This window comes from Pyrgilauda ruficollis, unplaced genomic scaffold, assembly GCF_017590135.1.
Source record: "Pyrgilauda ruficollis isolate IOZ18807 unplaced genomic scaffold, ASM1759013v1 scaffold12, whole genome shotgun sequence".
Lineage (NCBI taxonomy): Eukaryota > Metazoa > Chordata > Aves > Passeriformes > Passeridae > Pyrgilauda > Pyrgilauda ruficollis.
The window spans coordinates 17,977,468-17,998,415 of NW_024510321.1; the positions used below are offsets into that span (position 1 = coordinate 17,977,468).

The following is a 20,948-nucleotide window of genomic DNA, read 5'->3' on the forward strand; positions in this document are numbered from 1 at the left end:
TGTCCTAATGTCTCATCAAGAGGTCCCATCTTTCCTAAGGATATCTTTTGAAAGAGTAAAAGTTTCGTGAGAGAACAAGTCACCCTTTCAGGAATGTGAAGATAAGCACAAGTTGCTGTGGAGGTAGCTAGGATACAAAAGTAAAGCATATCAGCTGTTTTATGATTTCCACTCCAGGACTGCTGCTATGCTGCAGCTCAAAGCACACAGCTACACTTTAAGTGAAGGATAAATGAACTCATCTTTACCTGGCACTGAAAGCACACATAGGATCAGTCACTGCCAAGAAGCACGTGTAGGTGTGAACCTGCTTCTTCCATCGAAAAGCAGTTAAGTGTTCCTTCATGCAAGGGCAGGCTCACGTAAAGCAATAGCAACCACGAAATTGCCCCAGAGTCAGCATGGCTGCGTTCTCCTAATGAACACATCTTGCACCTGCAGATTAACTTGCCTTGCAACAGCTCAAATATGTGCTCAGAAACCAATACATAAATACTGTATTTGATATGGGGCACACCTGAATCCATATACTGGGACAGATGGATTCTTTTTGCAGGAGAAACACAACCACCATGACTTGAGACATAAGGGCATGGCAGTGTTAATAATATGACACAGATCTTCCCAAACTGTCTTGGACCAGCAGACCTCACTTCCCCCCATTTATTTTTGAACGGCAATTGTAAAATCCTTTTATGTTATGAAAAAGTTTTAAATTGCTTTAACCTATATAAAAGAAGAAAGGAAGGAGAAGCAGACCCTAAGAAATAAGAGTTTGGCGATAATGCAATTTGCATCACTGACAACAGCTTTTTAGTGGCCATAAAACCTGTTTGGGTTTTGTGCTTGTATTCTATGTTCTTGTTTTCTCTGATTTTTTAGTTTCAAACTAAAGTCCTTTTGTGCTCTGTGATCTGGACAATTATAAGATATTATTATATACTCTTCTGTGTTTTATCTTCCTCTGATTTTTTTTAAATTTAAAATGTAGCTCCTTCACACCCTGTGATCAGGACAATTAGTGTTTTTAAACAGTCTCCTCATTTTATTAGCAGGTAAGACACGTTCAAAACACCTTCTTTACTTAGTACATATAGATACATGTTATTGTGAAAAAATACTCACGGTACCCAAGTTGGGAAATAACAAAGCTGTATTCTTCAACATTATGGATGCTTGCCAGGTCTCCATCCTCTTTCCTGCAAGATGTTAAGGCATCTTTCCATATTTTGGGGTCCCTATGAATTATGTAACAGTGACCGGCATATGACATCCATTGGTCAGGACACCTAATAGGCACATTAGTCTCTGAAAAGAAAAATTGCCATGAAGCGTTTCAGAATTCTGTTCTTAACTAAAGACTAAACATCACATCAGAAAATATTTAACAAAAAATTTAATCATAGATTTTCTTCACAAAGAACAACAGAGGTTAAAAATATGCACAGTAATAAAAATCTGCATGAATGATTAAAAGCTGAAGCTTCCACACTGTTTTTAAAGAACACTACAATTGCAAACAAGTGCTTGCAACTTGAGAAAAGACAATTAAAACACAGTTTTGTCTTTTACAGGCATGCATATATACATACTAAAATGTAAGGTCTGCAGAATGGTGCTTTATAATTTTTCTACACTGATGTCAGCACCTCTCTTTAACCCCCATGCTATATGTTAAGAACCTGACTTTACAATACATATTTATGAGAGTAATTATTTTTCAAAAAAACCTAGGCACATTATGGATTAGCCCATCTGCTAGACTACTGAAAGAAATACCTGATTATGCATAATCCTAAAAGAACCCAAATAAAACTATGGCATTTAGGAATCCTTTTCAGAAGCTTAACTGAGAAAATTATGTTGTCAAAGTAAAAAAATTATGCTTAAAATTTGCTTTCAGAAGCTCAGTAAAAGAGCACCAGGGTATTGCCAACAAACACATTACTGATCAGCAAACAATTCAACCTTGGGAGGAGTGCCATCCGAACATATAACAAACAGGATATTTCTGTTGTAGAAACAAATTATAATTATTGCAGCTCTTTATTTATAATCAGCAGATGGGTTTAGCAAACACCAATATATACAGTAGAACGATGACAGCAGGTTTTCAGAAATTCTGCTGGCAAAAAACTTGTGTCTATCAGAAGAAGGAGCAAGGTGTTTGTTTAACAGTGTGATGTATCCCATAGAAATGTTTAAACAGGCACCCAAACTCACGACCAGTCGGGCCCTTGTTGCAGGCACACACTCTGTTTCCACTGGATGATACTGATGATTAATAGATACTTAGTGTCATAACACACATTGCTATTATTAACAGTACCTACTCTTTCAGACCTGCAACTAAAAAGTGCCGGCACATTCTCACAAATTTTGAGTAAAACTAAACTTTTTTCCCCAGGACAAGGGGCTCAATGACTGGTCAAAGACTTCTCAGCTCTGCCAAAGGAGAGGAAAAGGTGAAATAGAGGGTGGGGGAACCCCAGGAAAACAAACTGAATGTATGTGGTGATGTTGGGAGAAACAAGAGAGCGCAGAGGTGACAAACACTGCAGTAGAAGTTAGTCCGATGCTTCGGTCAGCCGCCTACTCCGCCTTACACCTGGTCTCAGCTCTGAGCATATGCATTTTACAGTGCTTTGCCACAAATCAGAGAATACTCAGCATATCCTTCTGCAAACTACGAACACTGCACAGAACAGAAATCAGCAGTTCCGACAATAGCCACACAGAGAGTCACAAAGGTACTTATGTCTCAGTGAGTCCTTGAGCAGCTCTTTTTCAATTGGATGCAGACTGTGACAATATTACTTGCTAAACACTAAAGCAACTCTGGCAGGAGAGCAAAACTTTTTCTTGTAGACCCAGTAACAAGAGGGAACTTATTGCAGGCCACGAAAAAAAAAAAAAAAAAGGCTGTTGATGGTCTAGTTTCTTTGGTGTAAATCTTATTGAATTACATTGCTGGGGATTTCTTAGTACTAGAAACTCTTCAGTTCTTCATTTCAGCTACTCAGCAAAAATTAACTCTGTGCTTCCCCATTCTACTTTTAAAGAGACTAGTAGACAACTCAAAGCAATCCAGTGTACTTTTTTATCCTAATGGAAACAAGTACTACTCCCTGGACATCATTTCACTTAAACAAAAGAAGCAATGCAAAATATCACAAATGAAAGGTAAAAGATAACATTACATTAGCATTCAAACAATATTATTCCAAATGTCAAGCTGATAAATTTATTGGCCTGTAACTGTAGAATAGTTATTCCTCAAATGTAGAGCAAGTACTCTTGTGAAGCTGACTTTCTTGTAAGTTTGACTTTCTGAAGTCTGAAAACTCTCACAGTGCTTGACTTGTGTCTTTAAAAGGGTGAAAGCACTAGCTGAAGTCAGTCTCATGATTCTAAAATTCAAATAACTCTCTTAGACCCCTCCTATGTGGTCTGATAAGACACAGATGCACAGCATCTCAGCAATAACAGTAAGAGCATTTACTCCTTCTAACTGAATATTTAAAGCAAAAAGTACTTTAATATTAAATATTAAAGTAAACAGTACTTTAGGATCACCACACTTTTTTGGCTTGGGATGAATCTGCGTTGGCAGTCACTTGGTGGAGGTAGATAGATAGACAGCCTTTCAGCATTTTGAATTTTAAATTAACACATTTCTGTTAATACACTTTGCTGGGTTACAGAACAAACGCTCTGTAGCCCGAAGATAGTTTGATGTACAACATGATGTGGCCCCCTGCTGGAAAAAGATAGCTTGTTACAAGAAGCAAAAAACAAAAACAAAACAATCCTGCAGGTGTTTGCTTTGTGAAAATCCATCTGTAATGAAAACAAATTCTGTAAAGATTTTTCCCAACTTTGTTTTGAATGCAAGTATGATTACATTCTGTTGTAAAACGTTCCTCTGTCCCACATACTGCCCTGCTAGACACAATTTCAAAGGCTTTTCTTTGTGTTTAATGTCAAGTGAACAATGTATGAAGTGCATGTATGAATTTGCAATTAATTTATTTCTTAACTCAGGAAAACATATTCAGCCATGAGTTCCTTTACACCTTTAGAAGCTGAGGGCACCTAACACCTTGCATGATTCCATGCTTATTCCTTTTATTACTTCCCCCCATGGGACATTTTGGAAAATATTTTATTACTTGAACTACTGCCAGTCTCTGGTTTAGCTGTCACAGTGTTTACTCAGCAAATTCTGTTTAATTGAAAACTTTTTTTCTCTTCCTTTAAATTGCTGGTAAACTTGGAGGGTGGAGGTGGGGGTTAGGAACAAAAGCTGAATGCAAAAGAGAGTAATGACCATTAGACACACACCTCCCTCCAAAAAAAAAAACCTGAATTTAAATATAAATAATATAGCAGCCAGTCTTAAACTGATGTTATATTTATAGGTACCAGTGTTTCAGAACTGATGTATGAAACTGAAAAGCTGAGTGGTAGCCAGCAAAACAACCTAAAACAACCTATATAAATGAAACTATTTGGGTATCACCTGTATACAAATACTAACAAAACTTTACATATTAAATTAAGAAATCATTTTAGCACACATTGAAATCTTTCTCAGCTAAGGCAATGAATATACTTGATTTCAATATCAAATCATCAATTTATTAATATGTATTTCAATGTCTAATTAATGAGACACCAGCTAATTCTTGTTTTTTCTCTTTGCAAAAAAGCAAAAAAAATGAGGCAGAATTCTCTGTCCTAATTGTTTTTAACAGAACTGATTCTGTATTGGTAAAAGCAGAAAAAATATTAAAAAACATCAACTGTTTTTTAAGCCAAATATCAAACACTGATTTTCCGAAACATCTGCTTTGGAAGTAGGGATACATATTAATAAATGAACTGGAAATCTAGTTCCAGTTTAGCCTTCTGCTTCTAAAGCCTATACAAAATAATATCAGAGGACTTAAGAGACACAGGTATGACCTGGAAAAAGAAAGGAACTCAGAACAGAAAGAAGGAGTGATGAAACAAAGGAGGAAGTTACAAGATGTTTATAGTACACAGAGAGATAATAAGGAAAGCCTATCCCTCTTCTGTCTTTTTTTAAGTACATGAGGCAGGTTCCAGAGTTATATTTCTTCTAAAAAGTGTATATACATATATAATTTAAATAATTTCATAAAGAATTGTATAAGTTTTTCTATGTATACAAATAATGAGTTTTATATTTCTATGTAAATATTTCTATATTTATAAACACATAGATACATTAAAAATATCTAATTGAAAAGAATTTAAAAACATTCTTCTGCTCCACTACTGACTTGCTGCAATTCATAAGTAGTAAAAATTACAGGAAGAAGTGGATTGGTTTCATTGTGTACATGGGGCTTTAGACAATTACATCATATAAAAAACATTAAATTCATTTTTTATTATTTTATAATCAGAATCTCACAGTTCTGCTTGGCTTTGGAAAAGAGTTCTAAATTGCAAAATTGTGGAGTTCTCAAGACGATTGAAGATTATTACACAGGAGATAGGGAGGCCAGAGCAAAAAGTACACACTGTTTACTTTTAGAGGGAATCTTGGTCAAACCACAGTCTACAGAGTCCTTTGCTTCATTTTACCACATGCAAGAACACCTATTCCAGTTACAGGTAAAAACACTGGTCACTAAGGATTTATTGAGGGTTTATTACCAAACCTACCTCTAGGAATAATGAAAGAGTCTAAAGTAGCATTTCCTCGCTTACAAATATAGCCAAGTTTCTTATCACATTCCCAGTTCTCCCACTTAGCACCTTTGCCAGGATTCAATGCACCACAGATTTTTCCAGGTTCTGGAGAAGGATGGCCTTAAAAAGAGAAAGAAAAAACCAAACAAACCAAAAAACTACCACCACAAATCTCAACAGCAACATAGTATAAGCACAACACGCTCATCCTCCCGACTCTCACATTCCCTTTTGGTCCACGCTTCAACCATAAAATGCATTAACACACAGACAGCTGTGGTACTCGACGGTCCTTTAGCCTGAAAGGGGAAGTTCATTCCTTTAAGAGAAAATTTTTCCACAGCAACCACAAGTTGCAAGTTCATAATTTAACATCCTCTTTACATGTTCAAAGTCCTGGTAGAAGGTATTACAGTGTACATGTCTATTTTTTTGGAGATTTTTTTCCTTTACCAAATGGAGAACATGTAAGCTCCAGAGGACAGTTTTTAGATTAAAAAACTGTTCCATAAGCTAGTCAAATTCTGTACTCGGTATAAGAAAAATAATAAGTGATTATTTTGCTGATGTGAACTTCCTGCTAATTTGTCTAAACAACATGACAATATCAAGATATTTGTATATTTTGTGTTAGAGTTGGTTATCTTCTTTCCATAGGAGAAATAGATATGCTTCAAAAATACAATTTTAAATTGTTTTATTGCACAAATAATTTCAGCTATTAGCAGCTAGATCACCAAAATGTCTAAGAAAAATCCATTTTGTTTAAACAGTTCCATTTTTTTTTTTTAATTTATTTAGCGCTAGTGAGATGGAAGAATATCAAGTTTCCAGAAATTCCCTTAAAATATGTTAATGGAAAAACAGCCAGTTCTTAAGCAACCAGTGTAATGGGGATGAGACAGAGAATGGCTGAGCCAATGTAAAGTCATGAAGGAGAAAGCACAAATATAAAATATCTTATATGGACCTAAGAGTAGAGTATTACCTCTTAATGAAATTAAGGACTGTAAGGACTTAAGGATAAATGGAGTGCATTTTTGTTACACCAAAACCCATCTTAGCTATTTAGGTTTTTGCAGTACAACTGAGAGTTGTCTGCAGTTTTAATAATCATGAGCAGCTCCTCTTGCTGCTCTGGCTCCATCTCACAGCTGTGTTTCCCCCACTCCTCTTTGCATGCAGATTCTCATCAGTGCACTCAGACTACAGACCTCTAAATACCTCCCCAGCAACGTGTAGTTCATCTGTTTTCCTGTGTACTCTCTCCACTGGAGAGTTATTTATAAAGTAGTTCAATTCACTCTTCAAAGCTTGCCTGCTCACAAAGTTTGTCCACCCAAAATGTGCTTTTGACCTTATCTACACAAGGAAGGCCCTGGGTGATACACCAGAGCATGCACTTATAGTTACTGGTGATTAAATGCTCAGTGAAGATAAAGAGCACACTGCAGAACTTCAGACACCTACTTTAAATTAGTCTCCAGAAGCTCCCTGAATAGCCAGTGCAAAGGTACAAGGCAAGGGTCCTGCAAAAAACCACTATTACATGGGCACCCTGAATGGTCAACCAGAGATGCAGCCCTTCACCACGTGCACAGAGGGCACAGAAACGTTTTAATGATGGCACCAGAGTTCAACATTGCTGCCACAGCTGTGGAGTAGCTGGGCTTCCACCAAAGAAGTCTAGCCTCAAATTTTCAGTTTGATATATGTTACTGTTGAGGGTAGATTAATCCGAAATGAAAATGAAAAGTTATGCTTGAAGCAAATAAAAAAATTAACAAAAACAAATTGGAAAGGAATTTGAAGAAAAGGAGCAAACAAACAAAAAAACCCCCACCACTGATCACTCTAATCTCACAAATGAAGACTTCTACAACACTTGATTTCTTCTGTATTCAGAAATAAAATAAATTAGGAAGCTTTGCAAATGAAGTGTCAACAGATGACTTAAAACTTGCCTATGGATTTTGAGCCTACCATTTCCCTTATGAATAATAAATTAAGCCTGGGCCATATCCCCTAGCATAAGGGCCATTACTCACAGCACTTATAATCACAATCAGAATCATTCAGCACCAAAACAAGCTCAAAAATTGCAGGAGAATAAAGTGCTAGAAAAGATATTTGTTACACAATGACCAAATTTTTGCCTTTTGAACTGAGTAGCAATGCATTTAACCTTACCTGGAACCCAGTTTAAGTACCGAAAGGGAGCACCACCAGCCCATTGCCATCCACTGTTGAAATTCAAACTGTTGAGACCAAACCAGAGAGCTGAACTCAGTGTGCGAGTCAGACCTGGGTAACAGAGACAGAGGGAGACATTGCAAGACCACAGCAAGAGAAAACACTCCTCAAAACTTGAGAGCTGAATTCTTGTTAAGCCTTCTTCTTTTTCCTAGTACAAGTTTAAACAATTTTTAACATTCTGGTTAAGGTGGTTATGCGAAACCTCATAAACCAGTCATCTTACATTGGTCAGTTTAGTTTTAGACTTTTGACATATCTAGGTTTGGAGAATTTCATTACAACAGAAAACAAAATTATTCTGTTACCATTGATAACAAGCATGAAACTTGTTTTTTTTCACAACTATAAAATATTAAATGAATAAAGTTGCAGAAAAGGTCACAAACCCAAAAATCAGTTTTCTAAAATAAAAGATATAGTTTCCCAGGTTGTATTTTCTCTTCCATAAAATTAACAAGTGTGAATTTCACAGTGTAAAAAACCTGCTCTCATTTACCAAAATACATTAAAATGCAATAATTGCAAACATATTTTTAACAGCATATCTTTTGCATTTTTCAGACTGATCTGATTTGAGTTCTTTAGCCAATGTTAAATCAGGCTTCAAAAAAAAAAACCAGTTCAAATGTATTCCTCCAGCTCTGAAAAGCACTTGGAAATATCATGCTTATGTATGGCCCTGCTAAACATTATTCATAGTCAGTACTAATCAGTCTATCTCTGCCCTCAGTATAAAGCTTGGAAGAGCAGCTGGATGCCTGCTGGTTTTTTTAATTTAAGTGTGTTTCTGCATAGTTCACAGAAAATCATTTTGCAATATGTATCATTTGTTTCTGCTTCTATTGATGGCATTGTGCCAAGATGTTGCAATTTGTAGTTGTCTTTGATACCACAATGATGGTCAGCACTTGAAGCATGGCCAACTTAAAAGGAGAGGTAGCTGACTGGAAAGAACTGGAATCTCAGACCTGGTTTTGCACCAACACATTAACATGCTCTATTACTTCTCCTGGACAAACAATTTGTGGTTAGGAGAACTGAGAAGTGAGCATGACAGGAAACCCTACTGTCATAGGGTTAGGTTATGATGCTTGTATCCCCAGTCGTGTGTTCTGTTGGTGCTGGATGTTATGTACTGTGTCTTCATGACTGGCTCTGAAGAGCAAGGTTTGTTTTGGTTTGTTATCAGCCTGCTCCCCCACGGCTGGCTATTCCTGGGTCATGGAAATTCACAATATCAATATGGACTAGGGGATGAATGGATTGAGAGCAGCACTGCAGAGAAGGACTTCAGGGTGCTCGTGGATGAAAAGCTGCACATGACCTGGCCATGACCACAGCCCAGAAAGCCAAACATGTCCTGGGCTGCCTCCAAAGCAGCGTGGCCAGCAGGGCAAGGGAAGGGATTCTGACCCTCAACCCTTCTCTGGGGAGCCACACTTGGAGTGCTGCATTCAGCTGTGGAGTCCCCAGTACAAGAAAGGCATGGAGCAAGTCCAGAGGAGGCAAGAAAATTCATCAGAGGGCTGGAGCATCCCTCCTGTGAAGAATGGCTGAGAGAGCTGGGGTTGTTCAGCCTGGAGAGGAGGAGGCTCTGGGGAGAACTTATCATGGCTTTTCAATAAATTGAGAGGACTTCTAATAAATTTGGAGGAAGACTTTTTACCAGAGCTTGTAGTGACATGACAAGGGATAATAGTTTTAAAATGAAAAAGAGTAGATTTAGATTGGATATAATGAAGGCATTTTTTACAATGTTGGTGGAGAAGATTGCACTGAGAAATTGTTGATCCTCATAATTGAAAGTGTTCAAGATAAGATTAGATGGGACTTTGAGCAATCTAATCAAATCCATGATGGCCCATACCATGGCAGAGATGTTGGACTAGTTGATCTTTAAACGTTCCTTCCTACCCAAACCATTCTCTAATCCTCTTATTCTACAAATTTAGAGAGTACAACATATAAGTTATGGTATAGAATATTTTATCTTTCAACTGATGTAACATATTCAAAATATTTTCTAATCTATTTAATAGATGAATGAGTGAACTATTTCATGTTTTTACACAGGCTGAGAAGGTATAATGAGGACTTCCTCAATGTAGAATGTATTACATTCAAGTAAAATTTAAGAATTTTCTCATAGGAGAAGTGTGAAAACTCTTTCCAAAAACATTGAAGGAGATTGAAACTAAAAGAGAATATTTATGAGTCCTTTTGCTTATTAGTTCTTTTTCTTTTCATATTTTAGGATATACTGAAGATGCAGTGGCTTTAGTGAAATAGGCAAAACTACTGACTAATACACATTACAAGAAGAGTGCAAAAAAGGTGAAATCTTGGTATCTGCATCCTCAGTTTACAAACTGCTTTGCATTTCTCTGCATTCCAACATTCATTTTTTATTGCCTACATCACTTAATTGTTGTATTTTTTATGTCACTATTAGTTTATGGCAATATTCAATCATGATAAAATAAATATTATCTGTCCTATATCTCCAGATGAATCATTCAATATAACCACTTCAATTTACTATTTACCAGAATTGAACAAATACAATCTTCAAGATGGAACATGTCATATTAGTGACACTGTTGCATTAATACACTTTATTAAGGAAAAGATGGATAATATTAACCTACCTGTCAGATATGTTTGCTCGTGTAACTCTGTGATGCTTAATAGCTCTGCCTTCTGCTGCTGACAACTTTTTCTTGCCTGATGCCATTTCAGAGCTGTCTCAGAGTTTATCTGGTACTGGACATTTGTTAAAGGGTCTGTGTTCCACAAATCACTGCTAGTAACTATAGGGAGAAACGAAAACGCTGTAACTCATCACAAAGACAGAGCCAGATAAAATATACAAAAAAAAAATTGCATAGCAAAAGACAAAAAATTCCTGAACACTTCTATAGACAAGTGGTTTGAAAGGAATCCTGAGGTTCTCTAATGTAATAGTAGATCCAGGACAGTAGACAGGGTATGAAACAAGGTCACTGTTTTCTCTGGTACAAAAGAATCTGCTGTTTAAGGTAAAAAATAAGTGGCTAAAAACATGCTAAAAAGTTGATTTGTGAATGTGGAGAAAAAGACAAAAGACTTTCAGGCTGATGCTAGCTAAGGTGTATATCAAGCTGGCCTTTTTTCTGAGATAAACCCCAATTTATTTGTACTAGTTTGGGTCACTATGTAAAGTTGCTATGGATTTTCTTACTGTGATTGTGGTAATCAGACCCAAGTGCTGAATGCAAAGCTGACATCATCAGCATCAATCTCACATTTCCCTGCAATTCCTGATTTCTTAAGCGAGTCTGACATGGCAGGACTTTCTCCTCTGCCACAGAGCCTGACTGAACTCCTTGAATACCCGAATTGGCACTTTCAAGCAATGCCAGTGAAAGCATCATCCAAAAGGACCCAAGAGTAGAAGCTGCCTCAGAAGGTAACACACTCTTTGCTGCAGTCTTTCCTGGCTCATCTTAATTGTTTTTCCACAAACAAGCAACAGAAAACAGTGTGATCTCGTTCTGCCAAAAATGGAACCTACGTGAGGTCCCAGCACTGAGCTAAACATCACATAAAGGGAATAAAGTTGCATGACTAAAGCAGAACACAGCAGAGATCACTGCATGTCTGCCAAAAAGGAGAAAAAAAATGAATTCCTGAAGCCTTTATCAGCTTCTCAAAATGCAATCTGAAAAAATTGAGAGAAAGAGGTCTTATCTAAATTCAGAGTGCTCAGAATACTTCAGCCTGCAAATAGAGGGAAACAGTACAATAAACAAAACTCAAAACAAAGCATGATACATGTTAAATACCAGGAGGTTGCTTACCAGTTCCACTTTTTCCTGTATTAAATCTGATTATCTATAGGCAATATAAAGTGCTTCTTTTCACATTATCTTTATTTTAAAAAGAAATAAAATATAACCTACTGTAATAATGGCATTTCAGTAAAAATGGTAACTTTCATGTGATTGTCATTATCCACAAATCAACTTCTGTCCAAAATATTTTATAACTATCAGAATCAAAACTTTGCTACACTATGTTCTAGAAGACCATAAATCCCTGTGCACAAGTCTGGGATAAAATTAATATTGCAAAAATAGTAAAATCTATAATTCAATAAAGAAAACTGGCTCTGACCTGATAGTAAGGGGTTTATAAATCTTGTGTAATTATTACAGAGAAGAGGTAAACAAGTCTTGGGCATTCATCCAACCTTCCACCTCAGTTCCCTTGTCTCATAATTTATAGCTGACTTCCATATGGTGCTCTCTTGTAGAATTTTGGCCTTTCATAAAAATCAACCTCATTTCTAGGTCTTGGAAAATTTGCTTTTAAGTTGCTTGAGTTTTAAGAGTTCAAGTGCCTTCGCAGAGCAGGATTTTGGAAAATCTGTCGCTATTGTTTAAAACTTAGTTCCCCAGAGAAACAAAAAGATGAAACATTTCCCTGGAATAATATATTTTAGCACCTAAGATAAATTAAAGTTAAATCACACCTGTCCTCAGTACACAAGTAGAAAATTAATAAAAATCTGAACTCTATCCCTACACAGATGAATTCAGCATGCATTTATTTTCTGCAGGTTTTGTTTCTGCATTTTTATGCATTGCTTAATGCATAAAAAACCCTTCAGCATGGTTTCTGAATCTTTCATCCATCAAGAGAAGCCTCAACGGACTTTCCCCCACTGGAATAGAGCTATAGGTACACACTGAGTGACTCTCCTGACAGTCTTGCACTGTACAACTTGTTTTCTTCCCCAGCACCTTCTCTGAAGTGCAGCATACAGTTCATGGTGTAACCCATAAAGAAGCAGCATTTCCTAGTCTACTAAAAATTGTTTGCTGTAGCAACACTGCTCAATTCCTTTCCTTAGGGTTTAAGCTTCTGCTGTTACTGCCTCAGCATCTCTCTCTAAATCACCAAATGAAGGGTCATAATCACAATTGTGTCACCTCCACTGATAAAATTTCTCCACCTCTATTGATTACAATAACAGTTGCAGGTACAGCCTCACACCCTCTTCATTTTGGAGAACATCTGAGGTGGTTTTGGTCACAATGAGAAGTGACTGGGTCAGCCACAGACATTTCATTGAAGGTCCTGCCCCAGTATGAGCAGCTGCAAGAGACTGCATCACATATTTTTGTGCTTGCATCCTTGGTCCGTTTGAGAAGACAGTTTAGGAAACAACACTTTATTCTTAGTAAATAAACTTTAACAGAGACTTAAACATTCTATTTTTAAAGGTGTTGTTGAAGTTTATTAACTTATCACACTCTTATATCTCATTCATTTCTCTTTCATAGGGATGACTAAAACTTCTGCTTCCATGGCCTGTCTGTCACTAAAATATATGACCCAAACTAGAATATTTTATAGCTAGTACTGAAGAATCAGGAAGGAAACATGCAGGCAGTCAGCATAAAGCAGCTTTTTCCAAAAACAATCACTGCCATCTGAATGGATTTCCTTGAATTATGCCAAAGAATTAAACAAAATTTTAATGATGCCTCCTATTTGTTGTACTCAAATAACACTAAGCAGGGAGTATTCTTAAGTCAGATTTGCATGTGCTTTATTAGTGGGATTGATATTCCCAGCATGTTTTTATTGTCCTGAAAATGATACTGGCATAGAAGAAAAAAAAGGTGCAGTTTTTATTTTCTGAAATACTGAATGCAACATTCATGGAAATCAGGCAAGGACACCAGTATTTTGTCATCAAACCAGTTAAGATCAACCCAAACAGTTTTCTTCACATTAAAGGAAAGGCATTTTTTTCTCCTTGGCTCTGCTTGCAGTCAGCTGGAACTTCACAGCAAAACACAATAATAAAGAAGAAAGGAGGAAAAAGTGCTACCCTTCTCAGCATGACAGAAAAAGCAGCTTGCAGACAAAATGTTTAGTACATATTTTACAGAGGTCCAGAGAAAATTCATTCAAATTTAAAAGACAGAAATAAAACATAGTACACAGATTTGGGAAACACTGGGATGTACTAAAGAGTTCATGAAACTTCTTTCATGTCTAAAAGGCAACTCATTCTCCAAAGTAATTTTGATTCTCAATTAAACTGTATTCTAGCTTTCATTTCCACTTCATCGACTTCTACTTTTTGACCTTGTATATATACTTATGCTAATGTAAGCATTTAATTTACTTTCTATTTAAGTAAATGGTGTATATAGGGATTCCAGAAAACAATTAAAATACTTTCACCCAAAAATAATTGGGCAATGCTTTTTATGCTGGGTCCTATCATTGGATATTTATGTTGCTCTTAAAAGGAAAACAGGCTAAACAGAGACATTTCAAACTATAAAGAACAGGTTATGGACATATTCCCAGGCAGCTGAGTAACAGAACAGTGGAACTGTGAATGTAAAAAGCTTACATTTCATTGGGCAAAATCCATACTTCCTGTCAACATCATAGTCCGAAGTGGTTCCACACCAGAACCAGCCATCTGATCTGCCAGCATTTGTGCAGTCAGCATACCATTTACCACCAAACTTAAAAGGAAATACACAAGGGGCTCCATTGTCATTTCCTTTCACTGTGTAGGTATCTAAGGAGACAAAACAATTCAAAAACGCATAAAAATTAATAAGCATGAGATATATAGGAGTTCATCTATATGATCCTGTTACAAAATATTATTGCAAGGAAAGCTTGCTAGCTTAGTATACAACTGTACTGGAACTGGAACATCAATCATTTTACTCTAGGTTTAAGCTGATACCCACGTTCACAGTGAGACAAATTTTTGTTGCTAAGGGAGACAACAGACCACAACTGACTGAGCTAAGACAAGTATGTTCCCATCTAAGTATGCTAAATTTCCCATGGATAACAATCAAAAGTGTAAAACACACACACTTATGCCGTTTTTTAAAGCACAAAAGACTGTTGAGTGTTCTGTCAACAACCCAGTCAACTGCTGATCATTTGGGACATGGAAGAGCTTGTCCATGTAAACTTGAAAGATATACCATAGAGTGACTCCAGTATATTAAGGCCAAATAAATTTTGTATTCACATGTAAAGATACATTTTGTTTTATCAGAAACCTGACTCAATAGAACTGATGAAAGTAACTAAAGCAGCTTTCTGTGTGCACACATTCAATATACATTCATTGATGGAAGGACATACAGGGGAACTGGACTTGACAAGGATTTTTGGAGAGGTGACATACCAGGGTCACTGCCTCACAGAGCTGCTAGAAAACAGAGGAGGAAGGAATAGCAGGACATTATTACCTCTCCCCCCTGCCTTCTTTCACATTATTTGTTTTGCTAGGGTTCTTCTAGTCTGGTTTCTGGCCAAGGACTAATACTGTAATCAGCCATAGTGTAAACCACAGAAACTGTACCCATACCTCCCTCTGTGACCATTTTGTTTATCAAGGAATACTAAATGGGAAGTCAAATATATTTCCAGATACTTATCATGAATATATATAGAGATGAATGAATATATACAGAGAAGTATTATACATAACTTTTTAAATTTATTTAAAATATCTTATTTCTTTGTCTAACATTTTAGCACCAATTCTGAGACTCCCTTCAAACACTAGGAAAACCTCTGCAATACACCTGAATTCACACTCACTAATCATTAAAGATTAAGGAAATTATTCTACACATATAAAATATTTTAATTATCTACACATAAAAACGAGTTTGAAATACAGAAATTAATTTACAGAACTTTACCTTCATAGCCTCGAGAACACAGATCGTCTGTGGTTCCGTAGACTTTCCACCTACTCCATAAACCAGATCCCTTGTACAGCATAATATTCCTTTCCTGTTTGTTTCCATAGTTGAAAAACAAATCTTCCCCTTGGATTGCAAAGAGAGTCTCATTTCTGCATTCCCATCGCTGAAGTTCACTAGCCTTGTCACAGGGATACAGAGTGATGGGAACCCAGTCTTTCTTCGAAGGCACTCCCAAGCACAATTTGAATGCTATGCTCATAAGCTGGTGATCTGAGACCCACCTGAATTTTTGTGACTCATTTTCTTGAACACAAGGAGCAGTGGTCACTGAATTAGAACTTTGAGCCAGTACACAGCGCTTATGATCTTCATTATATATTAAGAAGATGCTAGTATCTGTAAGAAAAAAAAAAAAAACCTGGAATGATTTGGTTTGAAGTAACCTTACCTGCTATCTAAATGAAATATGAATCTGGACACTCCTCTTGGTGTGAAAATCTCATCATCTCATCATTCAGCAAAAGAAGGTGTGGACTACATCTGTTAAAGTGGCTGCAGGATGCAACCAGCTTAGGTGTGAGGACATTTCAACTGTTTTGTGTCAGTGAAAGTATCTACACACAAAAGTAAAAGGCAGCAGAGGTGTAGACCTAGTGTCTCCTGTAGGTTTAAAGCATGGGTAAACTGAAGAGAGAAAACACACTCATGGCGTTAATCCAAGCTTTGCCATCACCAGTTATGCCTCTTCATGACTTATGGAAATATACAAAGCTCTTCATAAGAGAAAACACACTCATGGTGTTAATCCAAGCTGCACCCATGGGAATTACTGAAATGAGGGAGCATGGACACTGTAGAGAGCAGATCCTGACACTGAACCCTCCAGCAGCACTGCTCCCAGGCAGGGGGATGACAACAGCCACTAAGTTCTTCAGGCTCCATTTCCTCACAGTGGGGAGCTCTGTTCTCAAAGCCCTGCTAAAATCTTTAAGGTATTAACTGAGGAGAAGAATATGTTTTTAAGCTTTATACTTAAGCTTCTTGTAGAACATATTTATTTTTCAATTCAGTCATCAGTGACTTCTTTCTTTCATCTCTCCATTATGAATGAAATACCAACAGCAGTGGGATTTGCCATCACCAGTTATGCCTCTTCATGACTTATGGAAATATACAAAGCTCTTCATTGCTTCCCAGGTTATTTGTCCCTCTTAGCAAACAGTGCTTCACAGCATGCATTTTCATATTAGAGGTTGGTTTCAAAACTGTAGCCACTTGAAATGTTTTAGCATCTTTTGCACTTGGATGTGCTATGAGTGTAACATTTCTTAGCCAGTCTTGCTGAAAGACTGAAAATTTCTCCTCTCTGATCCACCTGAGATACCTTTTGGCACAGTAACTCCATCATGCTCTTTCACATAAGATAACAGGATGCACAACATTTTAAAACTGTATTTTAAGTGGGCTATGAGATAGGAAGTATAAATATTAATTTATGTGACTCTGGGGATGGAAGCTGATTAAAATACTATTTATTTTAGTGCATGATTACCAAACTAAATAAATTCTATAATGGAGAAATAGTTAAGGGGAAAACAGGTTAACCACAGAAAGTCTTCCCTTCTCTACTGTGGCTCTAATGTGGAAATGATCATATATTTCTGCAGAAGAACAATCTGGGAACAAATAACCTCTCTCTCAGAGAAAGAGCTGACCTAGACGTATCTCATCTATAGTTCAGCTTCCTTCTCTTGTCCTTTGGCTTCCAACTCACTAGGAAGTAATGTAAAAGTGATGAGCACTGGAGGCAGAAATTGTTGTCTTTTGCCAATCTGTTTTACTCACAGACAATACAAGGAAATGTATAATTATCACTGCTGGTGACAACTTCTTTTTATTCTGCTTTTCTACTAGCATTTAGCACAATGTTATTGTAAACTGATATATGCAGTGCTTGCAACTCTCCTTTTCCTGAAATAATGTTTAAAGTTTCTGGATAAAAGAGATGTCAAACAATTTCACATGTGTAGAAAACACTACCTGATTTTTCAAACTGCTAAAATTGTATCTGTGGCCTAAAATAACAGTCCTTATTTTCTGGTTCTTGTGGTGTTAAAGAGAAGATGCTATTTCACATGAAAAAAAGTATCACTAAGTCAAAAGCCTGGATTACTGCATCCAAGCATGAGAGGGTGCAGAGTTTTGGCTTCAAAAATGTAGTTAAAGAGCTGAACAAAGCGGTCTGGCCAGTGGGGATGGAGAAGGGGACAAAACAGGCTCTCTACTATTCTGATGGTGCCTTTACAAAGCATTAGAAGTGTGTAAACCCAACACACCTGCTTACACAAGGGCATATTCCCAATGCAGGGATAGTACATATGCAAGCAGCGAAAAGGCCAACTCAGCCAAGGAGGCACTGAAAACAAGCTGACACCAAAACAGGAGAATAGAACAGGAGGGAGCAGGATGCTGGAACAACTGTGGCTGAGGCTGTAATTGCAGGATTTCCTTTCCCTCAGTGCTGCTCCTCTCTAATCCATGGCCATCAAGCAGACTCGTAACTTAGTGCTGTATTGCTCAAGTTTACAGCTTTATTTCTGTTTATTCTGCCATCTTGCTCACCGAAGGCAATCCCCACATAGCAGTATCTGTGTGAGTAATTAGATAGTCTAGAAGAAAAAAGCCAGGTATTTGTGCAGCACTTCCTCTGCCCTGCCAAGTCCTCTCTGTAAACACTTGATACCACTCTTGCCAACATGATGAGCTGTATCTGTAAAATGGGTTGAGCAGAATCAGACATAGCACCATTAGCTGTGTTTCACTGTTCTGCAGCATCACTTGTTATAGAACTCTGTAACAGGTGCTGTTCTTCACTACAGATGAACCGTGGGTGGAACACTTTCATGTCCACCACAGTGTGCTCATGAGTACCACAATGTTAGTAGTTTGAATTAAACTTATTTCTAACAGTAATTCATAATTAACAGTAATTTAAAACTTACTCCTGGAAGGAAGATCTTTAAAATGCATAAGAACGTGCCAGCCTTGGGAAACAACTTCACCACTACCAGTGCACAAGCAGCCATTCAAGGAGATCTAACATCTTTTCCCTCAAATGTCCCCAGTAGATCCCAAAAGAATTTTTTCTCACAGGCTTTCATTTTTCTTTACTCACCACACTGTGGCTATTTGCCTATCTATCTCTGGCCCCAAGTTGTATTTAAGAATTGTGCCAAGTACTGCAGAATCTCACCGGACAGTATCATCTCCATAGCAGAGATTTCCAGAATGCCAAACTGACTTCACACTCTGCAGCTTTTCCAAACCATCACAGATTATGTGAGCGTAAATAAGGAAGTAATTTTTGCAGCCAGTGAAGTGCTACCAGTATTAAACTCTAATGAGGAGCACCAGAAAAACAGACCCAAAGCCAGAAGGAAAAGAGGAGGGAGATGCAGATAGGACGACTGTCTTCCCTACACAGGCTCTTGCCTACCAGACGGCCTAAACTGATTGTTGCTAGTTACACAAAAAGGAAGAAAGGTTACAAAGCAGTGCTACAAAGATTTGCATTGCTAGATCTCAATCTAGAGAGCAGAGATGCTGAAAGGTTTTCAGGAAGGGCAGGTGCAAAACTTTCACTGAAAAGTAGCTGTGAGCCGGAAATCACGGCAATCTCAGAGTTGAGTGGGTACAAACTCCAGGTATCACCAAGAAACACAACCCTGTTCTCACCCCTCTGTCCATCCCAGCACCTCAGCTACGCTAATATTCCCCGTGAAAGCAATCTGTAAAAGCAGGGCCCATCCAGAAGGGCTGGAGGATGGGCAGAGCCCCAGTACAGGGCACTTCTGCAAACCTCTGCGGTGAGCAGCTCTGTGAGGGGTGATGGTGTTAAATCAACCAGGGACTGACTGGAGCGCTGGGGGAAACTGAGGCAGCGCCGGTGACAGCGCTGCTCGGCGTCCACAGCGCCGCGGGCACCCAAAAGGCAGCCCTGCCAGGCAGCTCTGCCCGCCGGGCACCTCTGGGTGCGGGCGAGGACGGGGTCCCGAGGGGAGGCCGCCTCCATCAGCCGCCCGCCCGCCCGCCGCAGAGAGGCCTTGAATAAATGGTCGTGGGCTTCACCTGCGCCTCATCTGCACCTCCCTCCTAGCCCCCCGTGGGCCCCAGAGCAGGTTCGGCTCTGTGCCCGCCGTGACCCCTCGTTGTTCGGCTCGCCTGGCCCGCACAGCCCCTGCGGGCACTTACCCAGCAGCGGAAAAGCCCGGGGGAGAGTTGCGAGGAGCAGCAGGAGCAGCGCGGGAGCCATTCCCGCGGCTGAGCAGAGGGCGTCCCGCGGGCAGGTCCGCCGCGCTTGGGAAGGGCTGGTGGATCAGGGGAAAACTCTGGGCTCCAAATGATAAGGAAATATCCTGTCACATGGGGCGTTTTGAAATAACAGGAATTCGCTGTTCAAACTTTGCTTTCCTAAGCTGATTTTTTTCCCTTAGCGGAGGAAAGAGCGTTCTTCCAGGCATGTGCAGGTGATAACGCGGTGATAGCTGAGAGGAGCGCTGCTTTTTTTTGTTGTTGCCGTTGTGCGTGGCGTTTGTTTTTTTTTTTTTTTCTTTTATCCCGTTTGCGACTCTGACAGCGCTGCATCTGGGTCAGTGGTTTGTCTTCCAAGAAAATTACCCAACCCCGCTCGGAGGGAGGAGGATATCCCTCTCCTTTTCTTCTGGGGTAAGGAAAGGAGAAGGATAATGGGTAAGAAACTCAAGTCTCAAAGAAAACCCCTACTCAAACACCCGGGTTGCTCCTCAGAGCGAGGACTGCAGCACGAGCAGAGACCTACTTTTGGGAGCCCGGGCTCTGGCTGCGCCCCGTCCCCATCACTCCTCCGCCGGGCGCCGGCTGGTCGCTCCGCCGGGAGCGGGGAGCGGCCGGGGCTCGGGGCTGCCGACCAGGCGGCGAGGGGGTGTAAGGACACTAAGAGGCATTATCTGCAGTCCAATAAATGAACTTCAGCCGATTTTTTTGTTTTTTTGTTTATCCTACCGACAGTGATGGCACTATCTGCTGTTAACAGGACTCAAATCTTGCTCGTGAATCAGTGCAGGAAAGAAAAAACCTTGCTTTTACAGCTCCCTGAAAGAAGGGCTTAGTGAGGTGGGGGTTGGTCTCTTCTCCCAGGTGACAAGTGACAGGACAAGAGGAAATGGCCTGAAGTTGCACCAG

At 38.8% G+C, this 20,948-nt stretch overlaps 1 protein-coding gene across 1 annotated transcript in view; it reads right to left on the minus strand.

The window, feature by feature from the left end:
- Positions 1-20,087, minus strand: part of LOC121364552 (macrophage mannose receptor 1-like) — a 51,438-nt gene extending 31,351 nt beyond the window's left edge. Inside the window, exons 1-7 of the mRNA XM_041487939.1 lie at positions 19,980-20,087; positions 15,723-16,124; positions 14,396-14,569; positions 10,629-10,790; positions 7,915-8,028; positions 5,698-5,844; positions 1,126-1,308 (exon numbers count right to left, since the gene is read on the minus strand). Coding sequence (XP_041343873.1) covers positions 1,126-1,308; positions 5,698-5,844; positions 7,915-8,028; positions 10,629-10,790; positions 14,396-14,569; positions 15,723-16,124; positions 19,980-20,040 — 1,243 coding nt within the window. The 5' untranslated portion in view covers positions 20,041-20,087. The remainder of the gene's footprint in view (positions 1-1,125; positions 1,309-5,697; positions 5,845-7,914; positions 8,029-10,628; positions 10,791-14,395; positions 14,570-15,722; positions 16,125-19,979) is intronic.
- Positions 20,088-20,948: the final 861 nt, after the last annotated feature.